The 26,330-nt window shown below is 47.5% G+C and overlaps 1 protein-coding gene across 7 annotated transcripts in view; it reads right to left on the reverse strand.

Annotated features, from left to right (window-relative positions):
• Positions 1-11,998: 11,998 nt before the first annotated feature.
• Positions 11,999-26,330, reverse strand: part of LOC122550332 (pituitary adenylate cyclase-activating polypeptide type I receptor-like) — a 293,382-nt gene continuing 279,050 nt past the window's right edge. For 6 of the 7 annotated variants that reach the window (XM_087987620.1, XM_087987624.1, XM_087987619.1 and 3 more), the window contains 3 exons: positions 20,923-21,052; positions 15,670-15,711; positions 11,999-15,538 (listed from right to left, as the gene is read on the reverse strand). In XM_087987620.1, the coding sequence (XP_087843746.1) occupies positions 15,350-15,538; positions 15,670-15,711; positions 20,923-21,052 (361 nt within the window). In that variant the 3' untranslated portion in view covers positions 11,999-15,349. Of the gene's footprint in view, positions 15,552-15,669; positions 15,712-20,922; positions 21,053-26,330 lie in introns of all 7 variants that reach the window. The other variant, XM_087987625.1, reaches the window with a different exon arrangement.

Raw genomic sequence — 26,330 nt, forward strand, 5'->3', positions numbered from 1 at the left:
ACTGGAATTGGAATTCAATAAAAATCTGGAATTAAGGATCTCACGATGACCATGAATCCGTTGTCGGAAAAACCCATCTGGTTCACTCATGTCCTTGAGGGATGGAAACTGCCATCTTTACCTGGTCTGGCCTACATGTGACTCCAGACCCACAGCAATGGGGTTGGCACTAACTGCCCTCTGGGTAATTAGGGATGGGGCAATAAATGCTGGGTCTAGCCAGCGATGTCCTCATCCTGTGAGCAAATCAAAAAGATTCTCAGTATTTGCAAGGATTTTCTCAGGATTCAAAAGTCAATTCCTGCAGCTCAATTTAGAGCATTGTTAGACCAACAGCAGAACATATGCCTTGGGTTAAAGGTGAGAGGGGAAAGATTTAAAAGTCACTTAAGGGGCAACTGGGGATGGCCAATAAATAAATGCTGGCCTAGCCAGTGACATCCTCATCTTATGAATCAATAATAAAAGAAAATGTCATTGTCTGAAAGGCACAATAGAAACACAAAGTTGGTTTGGCTGCTGTTGTTGAACTTATATCCACTGCCTGGTTTAGAAAATGTGATTTCATAAGAACTCCCTGTGCAAACATTTCGCCTCCACAACACCCTTTCCCTCCCCCTCTCTCTTGGACAACTATCTGAAATTTCTACTGAACACGCTGCTATTTAAATTCAACTTGAAATTTCAATGTCATCATTCCGAGATATACAATTCAATCCTGATAAGTTTAGTGGTTTGAGGTTTCTTGCCGTGCAGTGGTAATGTGCTGGTCTCTGAGCCAGGAGACCGGTTTCAAGTCTCCCCTGTTCCTGAGTTGGGTCAACACCATACTGAGTAGGCCAATCAGAACCTATCCATCTGGTGGCGTGTGGGCCTCTATCTGAACAGGAGGGTGAGAATGTTTAGAGTGTGGCGCTGGAAAAGCACAGCTGGTCAGGCAGCGTCCGAGGAACAGGAGAATCGACATTTTGGGCGTAAGCCCTTCATCAGGACATTCATACACCATTCCTGATGAAGGGCCTATGCCCAAAATGTTAATTCTCCTGCTCCTCAAATGCTACCTGACCTGCTGTGCTTTTCCAGCACCACTCCCTTGACTCTGATCTCCAGCATCTGCAGTCCTCACTCTCTCCTCGGAGTGTGAAATGTGCCCAAATGTACCCCTGGGTTAAGTTAGGGGGTGTGGGCGAGGAAACTAAGGAATCCTTCATTCTTCCCTTCACAAGGCTTCAACACTACAGAAGGTGCTGTTAATAACCTCCTCCCAAGTTCCCTACCTCATCAAACCTACAGCCTTAGAAAACTCATACTTGTTGTCACCTAACCATACATGATCCCACCTCATTGTAATCTTGATGGTCTGTTACCTGGCCTATTCAGTGGATGGTTCAGTTCTAAAGTGATCATATTTCATACGAACGCAAGAGAGAGGACATAAATGAGGCCATTCAGCCCCCCAAGCCATCCATTCCACATTTTTGCAAGATCACTGATGATTGTCTCCCTTCGCTGGGTCCGAATCCTGGAATTCCCTCCCTCAGGGCATTGTGGGTCTACCCTACAGCAGGCGGACTGCAGCGTTTCAAGAAAGCAGCTCACCCCCACCTTCTCAAGGGGGCAACTAGGGACGGCTGACAAATTCTGGCCCCTAGCCAGCGACGTCCACGTCTCGTGAATGCGAGAGAAAAAAAATAAGTCCTGTCTTGGCATCATCTTGCTGCCCTCTCTCTCCCATCTCTTAAAAATCTACCAGTATCACTCTTCAAAAGCTGAGCTTGGTGGGAATGGGAATTGGAAAGACTTGGAGAAACCGGCCCTTGCCTTGTCCCAAAATGGCTGACCCCTAATCCTGGGACTGCAAGCCCAAGCTCTAGACTGTCCAGACACAGGAAGCAGTCTCTCAGCATCCACCCCGTCAATCTCTCTGGCCTTTGGTGTTCTTTTTTCACTCAATAATCAATGCAACAGATCACCTCTGGTACATAATCCACCCCCATTAATGCCTGCCCACTCATTCCAAGGCATCATTTGGCTTCATAGATTGATAACACTTTGAGAGTCACATTTACATCATTAGCATGGCTAACACACTGAGAATAGTTAAGGGCTAATAAACAGGCTCTACATACACATTACATTTAATCACTTCAGCTCATGTTGGCTTTTCTGTAAAGAGACTGGATTTCACATTGAATAACCACTGCAACACTTACGTATTTGTGTTATAAACTTTCAGGTGTAAAAAAATAACTTTGTTACTCAGACCTTAGGACCAAGAGAAAGGACAGGACACCAACAGCCATGTGATGAGTAGGATTCCGAATAACTCATCCTCTGAAGACGGTTTCTGTCTGGACCCGAGTTTGTACAAAATCTCAAACTGATTGTCAAGAAGGACAGAGAGAGGGGATTCACAAGTGAGTGCTTCCCATTAATATTCCCCCTTTGGGGTCTGGGCGACCCATCAACGTTCAGGGCCAGATTTGTCACCACCTGTCCTTGCCCCCTCCCCCACCCCAATTAAATGCTGCCAACTTCATAGAGAGTGCCATGTCCAGTCACTCGGATGTCACGTTGGGGTGACTGCAACCCAGAGGAGAAAGAGGGTAGACTGGCCTTGCTGTCGTGACAATTGACCTCATACTCCACAACTTAGCCTTAATAAGTTTGGTAAGGACAGAGGATTGAATATAAAGCTGCAGCTGACCATTGGTTCATGGGCATTCTGGGTTAATACTGAAATGAAGCACCTCTCTGAATGAAGGGCAAGACATGAGGAAGCTCAGAGAGACAAAGGGACCTTGGGGTGCTGGTCCACAGATCCCTGAAGGTGTGGCATTGACTGTCAGAGCTGGGAGGGTATGTTGGGGCTGTACAGGACTCTGGTGTGGCTGCGGCTGGAGGACTGTGTGCAGTTCTGGTCCCCACACTGTCGGAAGGATGTGAGTGCACTGGGGGTGGGGGGTGGGTACAGGGGAGATTCACCAGGATGCTGCCTGGGATGGAGCATTTCAGCGATGAACAGAGGCTGGATAAGCTTGGGATGTTTTCTACAGAGCAGGGAAGGTTGAGGAGGGGGGACCTGGTAGAGAGGTGTGCAAGATCATGAGTGGCTTGGACAGGGTGGATAGAAAGCAGCTTAGTTGAGGACGGGGGTTATAATTTTAACATGAAAGGTAGGAGGTTAAGAAGGAGAAAGCTTCTCACCCAGAGGGTGGAATGCACGGCCTGGGAGGGGAGTTGGGGAGGGAAACCGCACAACAAGTACTTGAGATGAGCACTTGAAGTGTCAAAACATTCACGGCTATATGCTTAATGTGGGAAAGTGGGGCTAGTGCAGGCAGGCGCGTACGTTTGGTGGGACAGACTCATAGCCTGAAGAGCCTCCCCTGGCCTGTAGGATCCTATGATCCCCATTAACACTGGTAGGATTCTAAGGGATCAATTCTGACCAAACTCACTCAACGGGGCTTTGGCAAAAATTGGGCTCACTACTAGCATTAGCCTCCTGCCCACTTTCCCCTTAATTACAGATGGTGTTATAGAGTCAAAGAGGCCTATAGCACAGAGAAAGGACCTTTGGCCCATCAAGTATGTGCTGGTCAAAAGCAACCACTTAACTATTCAAATCCCAATGTCCCATGGTCTCCTACCCTTTGGATTAGCAAGTGCCCATCTAAGTACTTCAAGTCATAGAGTCAGAGAGATGTACAGCACGGAAACAGACCCTTCAATCCAACTTGTCCGTGCTGACCCTACTTCTTAAATATTGTGAGGATTTCTGCCTCTACCCCCTTTACAGGCAGTGAGCACTAAACCCATCGAGTCATAGAGTCAGATGGGATGGAAACAGACCCTTCGGTCCAACTCTTCCATGCCGACCAGATATCCCAACCCAATCTAGTCCCATTTGCCAGCACTTGGCCCATATCCCTCCAAACCCTTCCTGTTCTTATACCCATCCAGGTGCTTTTCAAATGCTGTCCTCTACCATTTCCTCTTGTAGCTCATTCCATGCACATACCACCTTCTGTGTGCCCCTTCGGTCCCTTTTAAACCTCCCCCCCTTTCACCTTAAACCGATGCCCCTCTAGTTCTGGACATCCCTACCCTGTGGGGAACAAAAAGAGACTTTGACTATTCACCCTATCCAGGCTCCTCATGGATGAGGCTAAAAATGGTCAGATTCCCGAGGTTCAGTTGCAGAGAAATCTGACGTTTAATTTGAAGACAGTCCTTCATGGATTTATTTGAAGGGATGTACTTCACCAGAATAAGCATAGAGGGAGGGGAAAGACAAAAAAATGCTCTTGTTCCATCAGAAGATAAATTTAGAGGACCATCCTGAATCACTCACTTTCAGCTGACCTTTTAAAGAAAACAGACTTGGTTTGCCATAATCACCAGAGATTTATCTCCCAGGTTCCATTTAGAGAACTTTGGCAGCAGATTGGAGACAGCTTAAAAAGTTAAAGAAAACCTTGCATGTTCTGACTAAACAGTATTATTCATAAGGTAGCACTGTTTATACAATGAAATGCTAAGTGCTAACTGTGTAATGAGTCACTGGGCGGCAAACACCGTGTCGAAAGCCTCTTTAGTAACTGTCGTTTTATTATCCAGATAATAAGCCCTTCTTATTTCTGCTGGGCTCATCAGAAAGTTGCATTTACTTGCATTAAACATTTATGGGAGGGCTTTTGCCTGTTCAGACAGAGAGTTAAGGCTCAGACTGCCAGAGATTTGGGACTGGGTTTCCCCTCAACAGGGTGGGAGACAGAGTCGGCGTCCATTCCCAGAAGTTAAATCTTATCCCCATGGTTATCCAGCTGTCCACATGCTATCTAACAGGATGCCATCTTGGGGCTTATCTGATGTTACCTCGGAAGTGCAAGGTTCCACATACAAATCCCACGTGAAGGGAGGCACCAGTGCAGTGCTGAGGGAGAACCACACTGTCGGAGTGTCAGTGCTGAGGGAGTGTTGCACTGTCAGAGGGTCAGTACTGAGGGCGTGCCGCACTGTCAGAGAGTCAGTACTGAGGGAGTGTGGCACTGTCGGAGGGTCAGTACTGAGGGAGTGTGGCACTGTCGGAGGGTCAGTACTGAGGAACTGTGGCACTGTTGGAGGGTCAGTACTGAGGGAGTACCGCACTGTCAAAGGGTCAGTATTGAGGGAGTACCGCACTGTCGGACGGTCAGTACTGAGGGAGCACCGCACTGTCGGAGGGTCAGTATTGAGGGAGTGCTGCACTGTCAAAGGGTCAGTATTGAGGGAGTGTCGCACTGTCAGAAGATCAGTACTGAGGGAGCGTCGCACTGTCAAAGGGTCAGTATTGAGGGAGTGTCGCACTGTCAGAAGATCAGTACTGAGGGAGCGTCGCACTGTCAAAGGGTCAGTATTGAGGGAGTACTGCACTGTCGGAGGGTCAGTATTGAGGGACTACCGCACTGTCAGAGATGCCATCTTTCAGTTGTACCAGGGTGTGCCAACTGTAAGGCGCACTGCAACATCTTGCCAAAGATCCTCAGACAGCACCTTCCAAACCCATGACCACTTCCATCAAGAAGGCCAAGGGCAGCAGATACATGGGAACACCACCCCCTGCAAGTTCCCCTCCAAGCCACTCACCATTCCAACTTGGAAACATATCGTGGTTCCTTCATTGTCGCTGGGTCAAAATCCTGGAATTCCCTCCCTCAGGGCATTGTGGGTCAACCCACAGCAGGTGGACAGCAGCGATTGAAGAAGGCAGCTCACCCCCACCTTCTCAAGGGGGCAACTAGGGACGGGTAATAAATGCTGGGCCCAGCCAGCAATGCCCACATCCCACGAGTGAATGAATAACGAAAAACCTGAAGGGCCTCTCTGCCCACTTTGGCGATGTAACAGATTCTGAGGCTATGACTATCTTGAAAAATAGTATCGCTCAATGAACATTTCTTGAAATTTCATTATCTGGGTCTTGATCACATCGATAACTACACCTATAAATGTTGGCAGGACACAGATATGTGTGACACTGACACACACAGACACACACAGACAGACACACACAGACACACACAGATACACACACACATAGACACACTGTAACACACACAGATAGACAGACAGACACACACACATGCACACAGATACATACACTCACACACAGATACACACATACACACATACACAAACACACACACGGGCACACAGACACACACAGACAGACACACACTCAAACACACACACACACATAGACACACACACAGACACACAGAGAGACACATACTCACACACATAGACACGCGCGCACACACACAAGCACACACGTGCACACAGAGTCACACTCACACGCACAGACAGACACACACACGCACACACAGACACATACTCAAACACACACACACATAGACACACACACACAGACACGCAGAGAGACACATACTCACACACATAGACACACGTACACACAGACATGCACACACACAGACACACACATAGACACATACTCACACACATAGACACACGTACACACAGACATGCACACACACAGACACACGCATAGACACATACTCACACACATAGACACACGCGCACATTCACACACACAAGCACACACGCGCACCCAGAGTCACACACACACGCACACACAGACACACACACGCACATACACAGACAGATACTGGGTTGGTCCTACAAGAGGCTAAAATTCCAATTCTATTTAAGCAAGATCGAGTCCGTCTCTCCAGTGCTATGCTGTGGCAGTGCTGCACTGTCAGAGGTGCCATCTTTCAGGCACTTTACGAAACAATCTGCTGTGTGGGCTGGCTGTTAAAACATCCCAGGACAATACCTTAAAGAGAAGGACCGGCCTTCTCTCTGGCGTCCTGTTCAATAGCCACCCGTCTCCCAACAACACATCCATCACTTTGCTCTTTGCTGTCCTCTAATTCGCCGTCACATCTCCTCCAGGCCAACACCGAAAACAATTCAAAAGAAAAACAAAAGCAGGAATGCTTTGGAGAGAGTATAGGGGAAGCTTTTCCAGCACCACTCTAATCCAGAATCTGGTTTCCAGCATCTGCAGTCACTGTTTTTATCAATATAGAGAAGATTTACCAGGACCTTGCCTGGGATGGGGGATTTTAGTTATGAAGAAAGGTTTCATAGACTGGGTTTCACTCGAACGCAGGAGGTTGAGGGGCGACCTGATAGAAGTTTATAAGATTGTGAACGGCATGGATAGACTGGGGAGTAAGAGATTTTTTTCCCAGGTTGAAGGGGTCAATTACTAAGGGGTGCAGGTTCAAGGTGCAGGGAGGGGCACTTAAAAGAGATGCACAAGGCAGGTTTTTCACACCATGAGTGGTGAGTGCGTAGAACACACTGCCAGAGGAAGTGGTGGAAGCAGATACAATAGCAACATTTAAGAAGCACCTGGACGAATACATGAATGGGAAGGGAATAGAGGGATACGGATCCTTTCAGGGAAGATAGTTTTATAATGGAAGGGCAAAATGTGTCAGCCCAGGCCTAGAGGGCTGAAGGGCCTGATTCGCTGCTGTATTGTTCTTTGTTCAAAAACATTGCGGATGCTGGGAGTAAAAACAGCAGTACTGGAGACCCTCAGCATTTACAGCGAGAGAAACAGAATTCACATTCCAAGTCCAGCATCACTGTCATGCAGAACTGAACGTTAACTCTGTATCACCCTCCACACTGGCTCCCAGCCCCTGATGCAGTTCTCTGGCTCTCTCTGTCTTCATCACGGTTCAAAAGGTACCTTGGTGAAATGCTGCAGTTACAAAAGGCTCTCTACAAAGTGGCGCAACCAATGTTTTATAATATACGGCACAGAAATAAACCGCTGGGCGCCATTACAATCTCCTCACCACTTTTGGTGAAGATAGTTCTTCTGAATTTCCCATTGGATTTTCTTAGTGATGGTCTCCCCCCTCCAACCCCCCACCCACCCCCTCCACTCGCTTTGGATTCCTTCATAAGGGGAAACATCTTAGGGCTTGTAAATGGCTACATCACCTTAACGGATATCAAAGCCATTGGTATTCTCATGGGTCTGAACAAATTGCTGCAACACAGATACCCCTTCCAAAGAAATCAGATGCTAAGTTCTAGAAACCCAGGGTGGGGGAGTTTAATGCGAATGGCATAGGTTTAAGGTGAGAGAGGAGGGATTTACAAAGGACCTGAGGGGTAACATGTTCACACAGAGGGTGGTTCATGTGTGCAATGAGGTGCCAGAGGAAATGGTCGATGCAGGTACAATGACAACATTTTAAAAGACGTTTGGGCAGGTACATGAATAGCAAAGGTTTAGAGGGATATTGGCCAAACTGCTGATCTATGATCCCTTAAAATTAAACATCAGGAAACAGATTTGTTTGAAACCTGACCCTATTATTTCTAAGGTAAAAACAATGACTGCAGATGCTGGAAACCAGATTCTGGATTAGTGGTGCTGGAAGGGCACAGCAATTCAGGCAGCATCCGACGAGCAGCAAAATCGACGTTTCAGGCAAAAGCCCTTCATCAGGAATAAAGGCAGAGAGCCTGAAGCGTGGAGAGATAAGCTAGAGGAGGCTGGGGGTGGGGAGAAAGTAGCACAGAGTACAATAGGTCAGTGGGGGAGGGGATGAAGGTGATAGGTCAGGGAGGAGAGGGTGGAAAAGGAGATAGGTGGAAAAGGAGCTAGGCAGGTCGGACAAGTCCGGACAGGTAAAGGGGACAGTGTGGAGCTGGAAGTTTGGAGCTGGGGTGAGGTGGGGGAAGGGGAAATGAGGAAACTGTTGAAGTCCACATTGATGCCCTGGGGATGAAGTGTTCCAAGGCGGAAGATGAGGCGTTCTTCCTCCAGGCATCTGGTGGTGAGGGAGCGGCAGTGAAGGAGGCCCAGGACCTCCATGACCTCGGCAGAGTGGGAGGGGGAGTTGAAATGTTGGGCCACGGGGCGGTGTGGTTGATTGGTGCGGGTGTCTCGGAGATGTTCCCTAAAGCGCTCTGCTAGGAGGCGCCCAGTCTCCCCAATGTAGAGGAGACTGCATCGGGAGCAACAGATACAATAAATGATATTAGTGGATGTGCAGGTAAAACTTTGATGGATGCGGAAGGCTCCTTTAGGGCCTCGGATAGAGGTGAGGGAGGAGGTGTGGGCGCAGGTTTTACAGTTCCTGCGGTGGCAGGGGAAGGTGCCAGGATGGGAGGGTGGGTCGTAGGGGGGCGTGGACCTGACCAGGTAGGTGGAAGGCTCCTTTAGTGCCTTGGATTGAGTATTGCTGAGAAAAGGGATATAATGGTAAAGCTATGCACCTCACACTCCCTTTCCCTACAATATAAATTGTTATTCCCTTCCCCTACAATATAAATTGTTGAATCCTTCGAGATTCTATCCTGATTAAAAAGCTTTGACAGCCCGTCTCCTCTCATTTCATCTTTCTTAGCTTTGATACTCCAGTAAGTACGATTAAGCCATTATTATGTTCAACTCCCCTTGATCATTTCAGAAAATACGACTTTTAGAAACCATTTGACATCTTTTATTTAAGCAAACAGCCTAACTGTTAAATTTTTTATAAACTTTGGCACTCTCACGTCCCATTGAGGCAAGCACTGAAATGTGGTGAAGTTGCAGAGCTTAAGGTAATAGTGTCTGACTGCTCCAGCGGCTCCATCTGTAAACTGTCAGAGACAGGAAATTTCACTCTGATAGGTTTAACTGCCTCAGGGTACACTGCTGAAATGGTTATGTTACAAGACTATTTAATGGAGAAGAGAACAGCAATTCAGGCAGCATCCAACGAGCAGCAAAATCGACGTTTCGGGCAAAAGCCCTTCATCAGGAATAAAGGCAGAGAGCCTGAAGCGTGGAGAGATAAGCTACTCTCTCCCCACCCCCACCCTCCTCTAGCTTATCTCTCCACGCTTCAGGCTCTCTGCCTTTATTCCTGATGAAGGGCTTTTGCCTGAAACGTCGATTTTGCTGCTCCTTGGATGCTGCCTGAATTGCTGTACTCTTCCAGCACCACTGATCCAGAATCTGGTTTCCAGAATCTGCAGTCATTGCTTTTACCCTATTAATGGAGAGGTCTAGGCCAATGACTATGAGTTCCAGTTCCACTGGGGGGGAGGGGTGTCATTGATGCAAACTAAGTGACAGAAGGATTAGAGAGGATATGAGGAAATACACTTTTACGCAGAGGATGGTGGGTATCTGGAATCGCTGCCCGAGTTGGAGACAAAGTACTTGGATTTGTACTTTGAAGGCTGTAAGCTGCTGGGCTATGGGCTACATGCAGGAAGATGGGATTGATGGTAGTGCCCTAGGGAGTGTTGCTGAACAACGAGACCTTGGGGAGCAGGTATACAGTTCCTTGAAAGTGGTCTCACGGGTAGACAGGGCGGTGAAGAAGGTGTTTGGCATGTGTAGATTATAGTGCTTTCAGTGGAGAGTATAGGAAGCCTAGAGTATAGGTATTGGCATGTCATATTGCAGCTGTACAAGACATTGGTGAGGCCACTTTTGGAGTACTCTGTACAATTCTGGTCATCCTGCAATAGAAAAGATATTGTTCAACTGGAAAGGGTGCAGCAAAACATTTGCAAGGATGTTACCAAAATGAGAGAGTTTGAGTTTGAGGGTTTGATCAGCGAGGCTGTTTTCCTTGGAGCATCGGAGGCTGAGGGGTGACCTTATAGGGGTTTATAAAATCTGGATTAGTGGTGCTGGAAGAGCACAGCAATTCAGGCAGCATCCAAGGAGCAGCGAGACATTTTGGGCAAAAGCCCTTCATCAGGAATCTGGTTTCCAGCATCTGCAGTCATTGTTTTTACCCCAGGTTTTATAAAATGATGAGGGGATGGATAGGATAAATAGACAATGTCTTTTCCAGAGGGTGAGGGAGTCCAGAACTAGAGGACATAGGTTTAAGGTGAGAGGGGAAAGATATAAAAGAGACCTACGGGGCAACATTTTCACCCAGAGGGTGGTACATGTGTGGAATGAGATGTCAGAGGAAGTGGTGGAGGCTGGTACAATTGCAACATTTAAAAGGCTGGAGATTAGAGTCAAGATTAGAGTGGTACTGGGAAAGCACAGCAGGTCAGGCAGCATCCGAGGAACAGGGGAATCGACGTTTCGGGCAAAAGCCCTTCATCAGGGCTTTAATGAAGGGCTTTTGCCCAAAACATCGATTTTCCTGCTCCTCGGATGCTGCCTGACCTGCTGTGCTTTTCCAGCATCACTCTGATCTTGACTACAGCATTTAAGAGACATTTGGACAGATACAAGAACAGGAAGTGTTTAGAGTAATTTGGGCCAAATGCAAGCAAATAGGACTAGCCTAGTTCAGGAAGGTTAGTCAGCTTGGACAAGATGGACCGAAGGGTCTGTTTCCGTGCTGTATGGTTCTGTGAGTCCATCTGGGTCAAATGGCTCCCTTCATTTCTGTTCTATGGCAGCTGAGGAAATGTGACTTCAGTTACATAAATAAACCTAGAAGAGAAAAGCTGGTCTCAAAATAGTAAAATCTGCTGTAAAATCCCATCTGGCTCCCTCACATTCTCTTAAGAAAGGAAACCTGTCACCCATACTGTTCTGGGCGGTGTATGTAACTCCTGACCAACCGTCTACAGCCTGGGAAAGCCACTCAGTTGTGCAAAAAGAGGGCAGCTCCCCTCAGTGCCCTCTCAAATCCATTAAGGATGGGTCATAGATGGTGGCCTTGACATTCACATCCCAATAATGAATACAGTGCAACCCATAATGTACCTGCAATATCATCCCCACCCCTCCCTCGGAAAGTCCTTCCCACTGACAAAACGCCACCTCTGCTCCCAGCAGGAAGCACCTTCCTGCCTCGTGGTGACCGGACACAATGGGTTACCCGATGGAAAGATGCTCAAACCTCACCACATCACTCATGAGAAGTGGTCAGTGTGGCAACAAAGATTAACACTGTGTCTAGTTCAAAAACAAACTCCACTTCACAACAGCCAACATCGTTGCATTTATATCACACATAGTAACATGTCCCAGAATATAACAACCAACGACATGGAGAAGGGAACTTTTTCCCTGCGTTTTGTTTTGTTTTTACAGTTTTCATTGTATAACCATCCTTCAGAGGTCCAGGAACGCACACTGTGGTCCTCATACACTTCTGAGCTAAAATCAAGCATGCTCTATATCACCTCTACCGAATAAAGACTCAGTTCAGAATCTTCAACATGTACTGTTTGAGATAGAGGGCATGAAAGGAAGGAGATTGTAGGACTTCCATTATATTTGCCCCAATGAAATCTAGAAAGAAAATTACCTCTTGGTCAAATTTGGCCAAACCCTTAGACCTTGGGCTGCTCAGGGCTTGTCATGATGACTGACTTCAGACAAGGTTTCAGACAGGAACCAGTTACCTGACATTTACACTACGTATCTCGACAGTGGTCAACATTTGTCAAGAACTTTCATCAGTCCCAGTTGATTTGTTGGCAATATTCTCCATGTGAGTGTAGAGGTCCTGGAAAGTCGACCCTCAAGTCTGTCTGTAGGTGTAGTAACAAATGATGCAGTGAGGAGCGCTTTTGCTTCAGTTCATAGAAATTAACATTTCTCATACTGTTCCAATTTTTCTTTCATTCTCCCCCTTTCAGCCATCAACAATGAGAGACTGCAGGAACAGTGTTCGCCCCTTCAGTTGTGAAACAGAAGTAATAATCTGGACAAATGAACAGCCTTGAATGAAGATAAACGTTAGATTCCAATCATTAGGCCGCTCATGGATGGCGGCCATTTTGTTTCAAAGTGATGGTTGTAGCCAAGATCACAAGAAATACCAGCAACACATCCAACGTACAGAAACTGAGAAGTTTCCTCTTCCACCTGCTCCAGGTAAAAGATACTCGATGAGGTTACCAGACGGATTTCCAGTGAGTTGGGATTGACTCCATAGCCTCTGAAGAGCTGAACGGGTGGCAGACAGAGACCGGATAGCAACATTCCTGCCTCCATCCCCCAGCCTGCCCGCAAATCCCTTGGGAGTAGAGAGTGAGGCTGTGCCCTTGTATGTTGCTGAGGTAGGCATCTTTTGGCAAACTCTCATCCCCACCTCCCCTTTGACAGAATCGGGCTCGGTTCTGACTTTGTGGTTCATTACCCTCATCCCACCCAGAGGAGTCGTGAACCACCCGTCGAGGGGGATTTGGAAAGGTTCGAGCACCCCCTTCCCCACAGTTCCACTCCACAACTATTTATACGCATCACATCAACTCAGTCACTTGTACATGCTTATCCACCCAGTATCCACACTGTCCTTGACAAATGAACCAGAAAATAACAACATTGAGAGGTATTGAACAGCTGAGAGAGAAAGAAAAATCCGAAACATACTTTGTGAAAACACACCTGCTGATCCTACGATCCTGCACAAAGGTTAATCAGATAGACCATTAGAATATCAATAAGGGAGGCTTTAAACATTTCACTGGTCTTAATTCAGAACCAATAAACTGTGAGACATTGACAAAAGAGACCACAGAAAGAACAACTTACTATAATCGCTTGAAGACGACAATCAAGCAAAGTCACCAAGGCATAGTATTTGCCGGAACAGATTTGTTGCTGGGTCAATACCTTGAATGGTTTGGGCTCTCACCCCATGCTTGATAAGGCAGGATATAAGCTGGAGGAAAAGCAGATTTCTTTTCTTCATGTCTCTGGGCATCCCCGAAAGCTCCCGGAAAATTCAGTGCATGCACCCTTTGTCAACGTTCTGCCAGTAAAAAACATGGTGGCGCTCGATTGAGCACAATACATGTGATCAAATGGGATGGAGCGATGTCACTGGCAAATGAACCTATTGAACCTGGTGTCATTTGACTTCTGACCCTGGCAATACGAGCAGGGGTACTGGGCGTGCCCGTTTTCACATGCAAATGGACAGAGTTTTGGACTTGACAACGGACATTTTCTTCCTTAACAAATGATTTGTGATGGAATGTTTTTAATTCCTCTCTCAGCACGTCACTGTGTAGGACCATGCTTCCTGCTGGGTGGATGGGCAGGAGCTGGCATTGATTTGGCACAGAGAGTGGGGAGTGGATGAGGGAGCGTTGAGTTGGCGGTGGAAGGTGGTGAGGGGGCGAGGGTCAAGGAACCTTGCCTGCATGTGTTACAGATGGGACAAAGTTCCCTGAGGAACCAAGGTGAGCCTTCTAACTAGGCCAACTCTCTGAAGGTACCTCGGACCGGATTCTGGGGTGATGGGGAGGAAGAGGGGCGTGGACCATCTCCTGCCACATGACCCCAGAACAAAATTCGTGTGCGAGTCGATGTTTAAAAGCGAGGCCGGTCTGACTGACTCAAGCCACTTCCCAATACAGGTCATTAAAATCTGGCCCGACGTATCACACCACGTAGGGCTATGTGTCACCATATGTCACACATAGGGTGAGGTGTCATGCTAAAGGGGTAAACATCATTAAATATCTTCCCTTGTAGGTCTTGCCATAAAGGACAATGCCAACGTATAAGGCCATATATCCTTGTATAATGCTACATGTGACCATCAATGCCAGATGCGATTGTATAGGGCTATGTGTCCCCCATCCATCAATGGCTTGGAGATCTCTATAGGGTCACTCGATGAGGTTATGTGTCCGCTCTATGAGGTTGGGTATCGCTATGCGAGGTTACGAGTCACTGTACGAGGTGAGGATCATCCTCAGGAGGCCGCCCTTGTGTTTGGAGGCCAGAAGCAGCAAAATAAAGACAAGCCAGCCTCACTCTTCTACGACTTCAATAGCACAAAGAGCTAAAAGCAGCACGTGGAGGGGCGAGCGGCCTGGACCCCAGGCAGACGGGACACACCAGTCGGAGAGCCGCTCCTCAGGCCCGGAGAGAAACGAGTCAAAGCCCCACGGTCCGCGCCGAGGAGTGTTCTCCACCAGGGGGCACCGTGCGGTGGGGTTGGTGATAGCTCGTGGATACTGGGGACCGTCTGCCGCGGCGGTACCAAAGCAGACGGCCCTTCCCAACCCAGTCCGTAATGTCCAACAGCAGTCTTCAGAGAAGGGGCAAAGTGCCTCTGTTTTATTCCGTGTGGAGGGGCGAAGAATGGGGGGGTAACGATGGTGGTGGTTGGGATGGGGGGGTGGATCTCGTAGACGAAAAGACGACCAGTAAACGCGACACCTTTCACCGACAAGACATTTTTAAAAGGGCCGCCCCGTCCATACATTGGGAGACGGAATTCTTTCGCAGGTTCTGATGCCGATGAGGGAGGGTGGGAGAGGATTCGAGGGGGTTGGTGATGGGCAGGGGAGTTGCCACGTGGAGCTAAAGGGCGGCTCATGTGGCTAAATTCTCAGCGTTGACACTGGACATCCGGATTTGCGAGCTGCTCTTGCTAAGCACGGACAGTTGGGTCCCACCATTGGCCCCACTGCTGGCCAGGGATGGGTGACGATGCTTGAGGTCAACAGCAAAGTACCTGTTCACCTTCCAGCTCCTCCATTTCCTCTTGATCTCCGACTGCACCTTTGGGAAGAAACTTAAAAATGTCATTTAAATGTACCCAGCTGCATCAGAACTGAAGGGATCAAACACACACGCACAGAAATCGAAAGAGAATCTTTTCTTTCAGGAAGTGGAAGATAAAAGCAGCTTACCTCCCCATTCAAGAAACAATACAGAACGGCTACAACAAACCCCTGCAAGGAATAAACAGGTCACATCCAGAATTAGTGCAGTTTAAGGAATGTTACAATCTCAAGTCACCATAGCCTCAATGTCATAGAGATGTACAGCATGGAAACAGACTCGTCCACGCCGACCAGATATCCCAACCCAATCTAGTCCCACCTGCCAACACCCTCCAAACCCTTCCTATTCATATACCCATCCAAATGCCTCTTAAATGTTGCAATTGTACCAGCCTCCACCACATCCTCTGGCAGCTCATTCCATACACGTACCACCCTCTGCGTGAAAAAGTTGCCCCTTAGGTCTCTTTTATATCTTTCCCCTCTCACCCTAAACCTATGCCCTCTAGTTCTGGACTCCCCGACCCCAGGGAAAAGACTTTGTCTAGTTATCCTATCCAGGCCCCTCATAATTTTGTAAACCTCTATAAGGTCACCCCTCAGCCTCCGATGCTCCAGGGAAAACAGCCCCAGCCTGTTCAGCCTCTCCCTGTAGCTCAAATCCTCCAACCCTGGCAACACTCATGTAAATCTTTTCTGAACCCTTTCAAGTTTCACAACATCTTTCTGATAGGAAGGAGACCAGAATTGCACGCAATATTGCAACAGTGGCCTAACCAATGTCCTGTACAGCCGCAAGATGACCTTCCAATTCCTGTACTCAATACTCTGACCAATAAAGGAAAGCATACCAAACGCCTTCTTCACTGTCCTATCTACCTGCGACTCCACTTTCAAGGAGCTATAAACCTGCACTCCGAGGTCTCTTTGTTCAGCAACACTCCCTAGGGCTCTCTCACAGAGAAAGAGAGAATACCAGCTTCTATCTGCACTGGAGGGTTTTGAAATCTTCTCCCCCTCTGCTGATAACACACTCTCCCATCACTCCATTTTCTTGAAAGACTCAAAGTGAATTCTTGTAAATCAGGACATCAAGTTGGTTGACTGACAGGCAACATAATTCCACAGGGAAATGAAGATTGAGGTGACAATGACAGAGTCAGATTGGCTGGGGCAGGAGCAGGCCTTGGATTGGGGGTGTTGGGATGCTAGTGAGGTCATGTGATGAATGCATCTGACCAATCAGAGTTCATTATCCTAGCATGGGTCCATCAACCACAGATCTCCTTCTGCCATCATTTGACAGTGGCAGCTTTCAGGAAAGGGATAGGAGCAGGCGAATTAGAAAGGTGAGTTGGCCATTCGGCCCCTTGAGATGGCTGGCCATTCAAGAGGATCCATGGCTGATCTGATTGCTCCACCAACATTTCCACCAACCCACTGTAGCCTTCCCCTCTCCCCTACCCTTGCTCACCTAGCAAGAATCTATCTGCCTCTACCCTGAAGCTATGTAAAGATTCCTCTTCCTGCAGAGACTGTAACAAGCTCAGCGAGGTGACCTCATAGAATCTGAGTTCTCTGACTGGGGCTGTTAAGCTGGTCCTGGCTGACAGAAATAAACAGTAGCATCTGACAGCGAGAGCAGTGTCATTTTTATTAGAAGAAATTATTTATTTTTATTACAATCCCTACAGTGTGGAAACAGGCCATTCAACCCAACAAGTCCACACCAACCCTCTGGAGAGTAATCCACCCAACCTACACATCCCTGAACACTATGGGCAATTCAGCACAGTCAATTATCCTGTACATCAATGGACTGTGGGAGGAAACCAGAGGAAACCCACGCAGACACGGGGAGGATGTGCAAACGCCACGCAGACAGTCGCCCGAGGCTGGAATCGAACCTGGGACTCTGGTGCTGGGAGGCAGCAGTGCTAACCACTGAGCCACTACGCCGCCTCTAACTTTGGATGTCTTAATGAAGGGTGACCCAGTGATGGGGTACCAGTCTCTGTGGAATTATTTCACTTCCATCCCTTTTCAAGAAAAATGTTCAAGACACACGATCCTCTGTGGGAAAAAGTTCTTCCTCATCTCTGTTTAAATAGATAGCCCCTGATGTTTAGACAGTGTCTCCAAGTTGCAGGTTCTCCCATAAGAGGGTATATCCTTTCCAAATCTACCCTGTCAACATAGAGTCAGAGAGACGTACAACACGGAAACAGACCCTTCAGTCCAACTCATCCATGCTGACCAGGTATCCCAACCCAATGTAGTCCCACCTGACCTATATCCCTCTAAACCCTTCGTAATCATATACCCATCCAGATACCTTTTAAATGTCAAACCCAGTGTGTCCAACCTTCCCTGATAAGGCAACAAGCCCATTCAGGGGTTAGGTAGGTAAACCCTTCACTGAACTTCCTGGGGTGGCTCAGTGCTTAGGGCTGCTACTTTGCCGTGCCAGGGACCCGGGTTCGATTCCAGCCTCGGGCAACTGTCTGTGTGGAGTTTGCACATTCTCCCCGTGTCTGCATGGGTTTCGTCCGGGCGCTCTGGTTTCCTCCCACAATCCACCGATGTGCGGGTTAGAGTGGATTGGCCACAGGGGATTGCCCATAGTGCTCAGGGATGTGTAGGTTAGGTGGATCAGCCATGGGGAAATGCAGGGCCGGGGAGCTCGGGGTGGTGATGGGTCTGGGTAGGATGTTCTCCTTCATGGGGGTTGGTGTGGTCTGCTTCCACACTGTAGCAATTATATTTTATGAACTGCTACCTACATATGAAGATCCATCCCCAAATAAGGTGATCAACACTGTATCTGGTTTGGGGAAACGATTATCCTTGTGGGATTATCGCCAGATTATTTATCCAGAAACCAAGCTAACGTTCTGGGGACCCGGGTTCAAATCCTGCCATGGCAGATGGTGGAATTTGAATTAATCAAAAATTCTGGAATCAAGAGTCTAATGATGACCATGACTCCATTGTCAATTTTTGGAAAAACCCATCTCATGTCCTTCAGGGAAGGAAACTGCCATCTTTACCTGGTCTGGCCTACATGTGACTCCAGGCCCACAGCAATGGGGTTGGGTCCTAACTACCCTCTGGGTAATTAGGGATGGGTAATAAATGCTGGCCTTGCCTGTGATGCCCTCATCCTGTGAATGAATAAAAAAAAATTCCAGGTGTGGTCTCACCAGGACCCTAAATAAGTGAAGCCAAATTCCCTACTTTATATTCAATTCCCCTCAGGAAAAATGATATCATTCTATTCACTTTCCTGATTACTTGCTGTACCTGCACACTAACCTTTTACAGTTCCTACACTGGGACACCCAGATCCTTCTGCACCAGAGAGCTCTGTCACACAGGGAGTGCTGGAGAAACTCAGCAGGTCTGGCAGAGAGCGAAAGAGAGACAGAGTTAGTGTCAGGGTCCGGAATGACTCTTTCTTCAGATTGGATGGGGGATAGAACATTGACTCTGTTTCTTTCGCTACAGGTGCTGCCAGACCTGCTGAGTTTCTTCAGCATCTTCGACGTTGGTGAGATATTTCCAGCATCTGCAGTATTTTGCTCTTATCTGTAATCTCTCACCACTTAGATGATATGCTTCTTTTTTTAATTCTTCCCATTGAGATGGACAATCTCACACGATGCCACATTAGACTCCAACCTCTATATCTCACGGACTCTCAATAGATAACCAACCAAGAGATGGCCAACTGCTGTGGAGATTTTTCTGCAATTGGTTTAGTTGCTGTGGTGTTGCCATGGTGTTACCAGACCATAGTGGCTGCTCTCTCATTAGAGAGAAGCGACTGGTGGTGATTTAACCTGAGGGCCACCAGACCTCAGGCGAGGGAAGAGGTTGAGAAGGAGAGTCCTTCATGGTAACGTCAAACCAGTGGAGGGAATTGAACCCACACTGTTGTGCATCACACTGCCCTGCAAACTAACAATCCGCCCTCCAGACCTGTCCATCACTCCCCCCCTCCCCGACCTATCACCTTCTCCCTCACCTTCATCCACCTATCGCTCTCCCCAAACCCCACCCCCTCCTATTTATCTCTCAGCCCCCAATCCACAAGCTTCATTCCAGATGAAGGGCTTTTGCCCGAAACATCGACTCTCCTGCTCCTCGGATGCTGCCTGACCTGCTCTGCTTTTCCAGCACCACACTCTCGATCTGATCTCCAGCATCCGCACTACTCACTTTCTCCAATCTAACAATCCAGTCAAATGAACTAAACCGAATACCCCTCCCCCATCCCCACCCCTTGCGTTGGCTTAGTGCCAACATCATAACAGAGAACCTCAGATGACATTCACCAGTGAATGAGAGATCCCGAGTTTAAGCTAGAATCAGGGAATTGGCTGACAGAAGGTTTTCTTATTCCGTATTTATTTATTTGGAATGCGCTACCGAAAAGGATGAAGGAAGCAGATTCAACCATTAGGGAAGAAAGAAAATAGATAAATTTGGCCTTGGGAAAGAGATTCAGCCATCACACTGAATGGCACAGCACGCTTAAAGGGCTGAATGGCCTACTTTGCTCCGATAGCCTTCAAAGGAAAGCTGGATATTTGAGTAGACGGAACTACCTGGGATAGAGCAGGACCAGACACTTATGGTGTCATGGGATTTGGGGCTAGCATGGGAAATTGACTTCGATAACCAGCCATGAGCTAGAATGGTGGAGCAGGCTGAATGGCCTACTCCTGCTCCTCTGTTCTTTATTCCTCCCTCGTTGAGTGCAAAGTGGCAGCAGAGGTTGAAGGAACCGATTGGGAGCATTTGGATTCAACGACAAGAGGAAACCTGGGCTTAAGATTCATAAAGTCATTCAGCACGGAAACAGACCCTTTGGGTCCAACCAGACTATGATCTGAAACTAAACTAGTCCCACCTGAATCCTGTGACACTGTGAAAACAGCACCAGCAAGGATTTTCAAATAATAATCTGGATTATGTAACCCCAGGATGCTTGATCTTGGGCTGTTCCTTCGAACCCGTTTCCAGGGTTGCCCACTGTTCGGACACAGCATCAGCTCAGGATTGCGAACGGGCTTTGGCAAGGATTGGGTCTGTGTCGCTGGAAAAGCACAGCAGGTCAGGCGGCGTCCGAGGAGCAGGAGAGTCGACGCTTCGGGACTCCTGGTGAAGGGCTTTTGCCCGAAACGTCGACTCTCCCGCTCCTCGGACGTCGCCTGACCTGCTGTGCTTTTCCAGCAACGCACTCTCGATTCTGATCTCCAGCGTCTGCAATCCTCACTTTCTACAAGTGGGTCTGACCCACTGAGGAAACTGTGTACCTCTCTGTGTCCGGCTGCTTAACAACTCAGCGGTTTGACAGTGCTCTGACCAAGTTACCTGGAAGGATCCTAATCCCAGCTCGAACACCAGCCGTTCCCTGGTGTTCACATCCTCTGGGTAAAAAGCAAACACCGTGTAGTGAATCCCAAACAGCGGAATCAAGAGAAGTGTTGATCGAGCCAGTCTCCTGGGGGGAGCGAAATGATCAGGTGGGGTGGCGGGGGGGAAGAGGTGGAGAGAAATAACAGCCATTAACACAGGTGAGCTCAAGGTTGACAAATCAAATTATTTCTTTAAACACGTACAATATAAACAGGAAGAAACTAATATTTCAAATTCTGTCACACTTTCAGCTCAAAATGTAAACTGGGCGGTTGGCTAAAATGGTGTACTTTCTGCAGCAATGTAGCCTCCTCAGGACCATGAGTGTCAGAGTTGAGGGGCTAATATTGTAAGAGCTTACAAACTAGGGGCAGGAGTTAGCCCCTGAAGATTCCTGCTGCAATTTGAAAAGGTCATAAGCTGTTCTGAAAACAATACCACTGGAGATCACAGTAGGTCAGGCAGCATCCATGCAGAGAGAGCAGGCTAACGTTTCGAGTCCAGATGACTCTTTGTCAGCTTTGGTGGGGAGTCGTCTGGATTGGAAATGTTAGCTTGCTCTCTCTGCATGGATGCTGCATGGACCCACTGTGATCTCCAGGGGTTTGTTTTGTTTTCAGTAAAGATTCCAGCATCAGCAGCAATTTTCCCGGCATATTGCTGATCTGCCCCCTCTTCTCCAATTTCCTGATTCTCCCAAAGTCATTGAGTCACGCAGTACGGAAACAGACCCTTCCCGATGAAGGGCTCCTGCCCGAAACGTCGATTTTCCTGCTCCTCGGATGCTGCCTGACCTGCTGTGTATTTCCAGCACCACTCTAATCCTGCCTTTGGTCCAACCAGTCCATGTTGAACATTATCCCAAACTAAACTAGTCCCACCTGCCTGCTCCAATCATTCCAAACCTTTCTGATACAGGTACTTGTCTCAATGTCTTTTATAGGTTGTGACTGCACCCAAATCCACCATTTCCTCAGAAAGTTCATTCCACACGCAAACCACATTCTGTGCAAAACATTTGTCCCCCATTGCCTTTTTTAAATCCCTCTTTCCTCTCCCCTAAAAAATGTGCCCCCTATATTGAAATCTCCCATCCCAGGATAAAGACAACTTTCATTATCCTTATCCATCTCCTCAATATTCAATAAGGAGTGGGGGGGCAATGGTCCAGTAATATTATCTCTAGATAATTAATCCAGAGACCCAAGTAATGTCCTGTGGATCCATCATGGCAGATGGTGGAATTTGAATTCAATAACAAAAAGAAAATTTGGGATTAATAGTGCCGATTGTCTGAAAACCTACTTAGCTCATTAATGTTCTTCAAGGAAGGAAGCTGCCATCTTTACCTGGCCTGGCCTACATGTGACTCCAGGCCCACAGCAACTTGGTTTACCCTCTGGGCAATTAGGGATGGGCAATAAACACTGGCCTGACCAGTGATGTCCACATCCTATGAGTGAATATGAAACAAAATCTAGATTTTACTCCGTGATGACTCATCCACAGCGACACACCCCACTCACCCAGGGTGGAGTTTTCCAAAGCTTATGCAAATCTCTCAAGGAAGAATACCCTCTCATTTCTGTGCCCAAAATCAATCCTGATTTTGTGAGTCCCCATATTCTAGATCCCCCAGGGTGATGAAGCAACATCTCAATATCCACTGTGGCAAGCCTTCTTTAGAATGCTATGGGTTTTGGTGAGATCAGTCTAGGGAACCTTTGTTACATAACCCTGTCAGCTCAGGAAGCCATTTTGTAGCTATGGAGATCAAAACTGCACATAATACTCAACATGCGGTCTCACCAAAGCCCTATGTAACATGACTTCTTTAGCTCTAGGCATTTCCCTTCCTAATAAATAAGACTGTACTGACATGAGGGAGGCTATACTGTTCTAAAGGTACGCAAAACAGCACGGAAACAGACCCTTCGGCCCAACTCATCCATCCCAATCTGACCTAGTCCCATTTGCCAGCATTTGGCCCATATCCCTCCAAACCCTTCCTATTAACTCCATGACCTTATAAAAACTACAGCATACCAAGGGTCAGAAACAGGCCATTCAACCCATCAATCAATTCCCTGCTACCTCTTTAGAGGAGCAATCGAATTAGTCCCAGTGCTGTGAGTCTTTCCATAGAATTATCCTTTTTCTGAAAATTTTACCTTATTCCGTCCTGAAGGCTATTATTAAATTCATCACTTTGCCAAGTAGTCCGTTCCAAATTCTAATGATTTGTTTAGTAAGAAGGTTTTTCCACTGGTTCTGCTGCCAGTCACGTTCAGTGTGTGTTACTTGGATATCAACTCTTTAGGCATCAGGAAGCATTTCTCATTGCATAGTCCTACCCCAACTCAACCACCTCCACTTCCTCATCACCTTCTCTGTTGTGGAGAGCATTGCCCTTGCTTCACCAGTCATTATCCAACCGTAATCCATCATCGCTAGAAACGTTCTCGTCGACTCTCTTTCAATCCAAGTCCAAAACTTTTAACTCCTTTGTGAAAGTGTCCAGATTTACACTCAAACCCTCAGCTACAGCCAAACTAGTGTTTTGGAAAGGTTTAACACAACTCTGTTTCTGAGGACATTTCATTTAACCTGAAATGTTAACTCTGATTTCTCTCCACAGATGCTTCCAGACTTGCTGAGTTTTTCCAGCAACTTCTGTTTTTGTTTCTGGCCCGGAAAGCCCAGAATCTCACATCTTTTAATAACTCTTTTGTTAATTCATTGGATGAGGCCGTCACTGACCCAGGCAGTATTTATTGGCCATCTCTAGTTGCCCCAGAGGGCAGTTAAGAGCCAACCGCATAGCTGTGGGTCTGGAGTCACATGCAGGCCAGACCAGGAAAGGATGAAAGCGTCCTTCCCTTTAGGACATGAGTGAACCAGATGGATTTTTACCCCAACACCATTAGATGCTTAATTCCAGACTTTAATTCAAATTTTGCCAGCTACTGTAGCAGGCTTCAAACTCAGGTCCCCAGGATTACATGGATCTCTGGGGTAATGGGTAATAAGCCCATTTGCCATTGCCACCTCTCAGCTGCATTGTTAACCTGGCCCACCACCTCCGTGGATCAATCTACAAACACTCTGTGCTCTCTATCATCTTGCACTCCCGTTAAAGTTGTTCTAACGTTTGCTGTGAATTTATCTTTTCAATCTTTGCACGAGAATCGATCACCTCACACTTTTCAACGTTGGATTTAATCTGACACGTGCTGTTTCACCCCCCCCTGCCCATCTGGGTCCAAGGGCGATGATGGATTTCCTCATTACTGGCGACATTTTCACGTTTTGCATCATTTTTAAGCATCAAAGGTCTCTCCCAGGTCGGAGCCATTCACCTGTATCGGAAAGGAAGGTGGGCCTAGCATTGAACCTCCATGCAACATTGGGAACCAGCCATTCCCCACAACTTCCATTTTGCCAACTTAACATTGCAATGTGAAATATAGTAACAGGAGGAGGCCATTCAGCCCTTCAAACCTGCAGTGCCATTCAATGTTGATCATGGGTGACCATCCAACTGAGTCCCCTGTGTCCACTTTCTCTCAGATCCTTTGATTCCTTTAGTCCTAAGAGCTATACTTACATCTTTCGTGAAAGCTTTGACCTGGACCACTTCCTGTGGCAGAGCATTTCAGCGTCTCCGGGTGAAGACATTTCTCCTCATCTCTGTCCTAAGAAGTCTATTTCTTATTCTTAAACTGGAACCCCTGGTTCTGAATTCCCCAATTCTCAAGAACATCCTTTGTCTGTTTATCCTGTCTGCTCCTGATAGGATTTTATAGGTTTCAATGCGACCATGCTCCCTCCTGCTTTATTCTCCTATACCCCATTAAATGTGGTCCTCACCAATCCAGTCCTTCTTCATAGTGAGTCCTACTAGCCCAGGGATCAGTCTCAGAAACCTTCTTTGGACCTCCTCAATGGGCCGAACATCCCTCCTCACATAAAGAGTCTAAAACTACACACAATATTCCAGATCAACTCTGTCAATGTTTATCCAAACTGCCAACGTCCCTTTTCTCTCCAACTTGCCAACGAACCTACAATGTTGTAGCTAATCCAAAATGGAAAGTCAGTATCTGGAACACCATTCCACCCAACAAATCTAACGGGAAAGGATCTGCTCTGATCAGATCTGGGGCCGTCTATCTTTGTGTTGGATCTGTGGACATGGAGAACCGCCCAGTTCAGTCACATGAAGACGCATGGAGGAAACCCTTGATCCTGATTGGACCAAGGAGCAGCTGGTCTTCACCAGTCACGATTCCCAAGCTTTTCTCCCACATTATCGTGCGTAAACATTTCCTCACTACCTGGCTGTCAGGACTCCCCTTCCCTTCGTTTTTGAGCGTGAGTGTAAGGTTTGCAATCTTTTCATGCCCATGTTGAGGGAACGCCAGAAGATTAAGGGCAGTGCATCCACAATCTCTACCCTCAGTTTCCCTCAGATACACCCCGTCGATTCTGGGTGCTTACTAATCCCTGAACGTTGATTTTCTTTACCTCTGTACACATTCATTGACCATAGCTTTTGCAAGGGTACCTTCCTTAGCCAACAAAACCCACAATGCATTCGTACCTCTTTACCTTCATCAAATAATCTTCATTTCCTTCACTATTTGCCTCTACTTCTCTTCTGAAAACCCTTTATTTCTTCATGTGAGTGTCACTGGTTGGGCCAGCATTTATTGCTCATTCCCTAATAGCTCTTGAGCAAGTGACGATGAATTGCCTTCTTGAACTGCTACAATCTATAGGGTGTAGGTCCTCTCAAAAGCGCTGTTAGGGAGGGAGAATTCTGACCCAGTGATAGTGAAGGTGATGCTAGTGTTATTATACCTGGAGAAACCCTTCAGATTCTCTCCAATGGGAGGCATCCATTTATTCTCTGACCATTTCTTTCTCTCGCTCATTTTCCTTGTCATTGTTCCTCTACGCCTTTTGTATTCATTATAAGGAGAAAGTAGCCGTTGTGTTGCTATGGTCTGGCGATGGAGGAGTTCAAGGACCTGCATGTCCTTGGTGGAGCAGGAGGGGGAGTTGAAGTGTTGAGCCACGGGGCGGTTGGGTTGGTTGGTCCGGGTGTCCCAGAGGTGTTCTCTGAAACGTTCCGCAAGTAGGCGGCCTGTGTCCTCAATATAGAGGAGGCCACATCGGGTGCAGCAGATGCAGTAAATGGTGTGTGTGGAGGTGCAGGTGAATTTGTGACGGATATGGAAGGGTCCACTGGGGCCTTGGAGGGAAGTAAGGGGGGAGGTGTGGGCGAAATTGTGCATTTCTTGCGGTTGCAGGGGAAGGTGCCGGGAGTGGAGGTTGGGTTGATGGGGGGGTGTGGACCT

The sequence above is a fragment of the Chiloscyllium plagiosum genome, unplaced genomic scaffold (assembly GCF_037043375.1).
Source record: "Chiloscyllium plagiosum isolate Xiang-an unplaced genomic scaffold, Cpla_swu_hap1 HiC_scaffold_5, whole genome shotgun sequence".
Lineage (NCBI taxonomy): Eukaryota > Metazoa > Chordata > Chondrichthyes > Orectolobiformes > Hemiscylliidae > Chiloscyllium > Chiloscyllium plagiosum.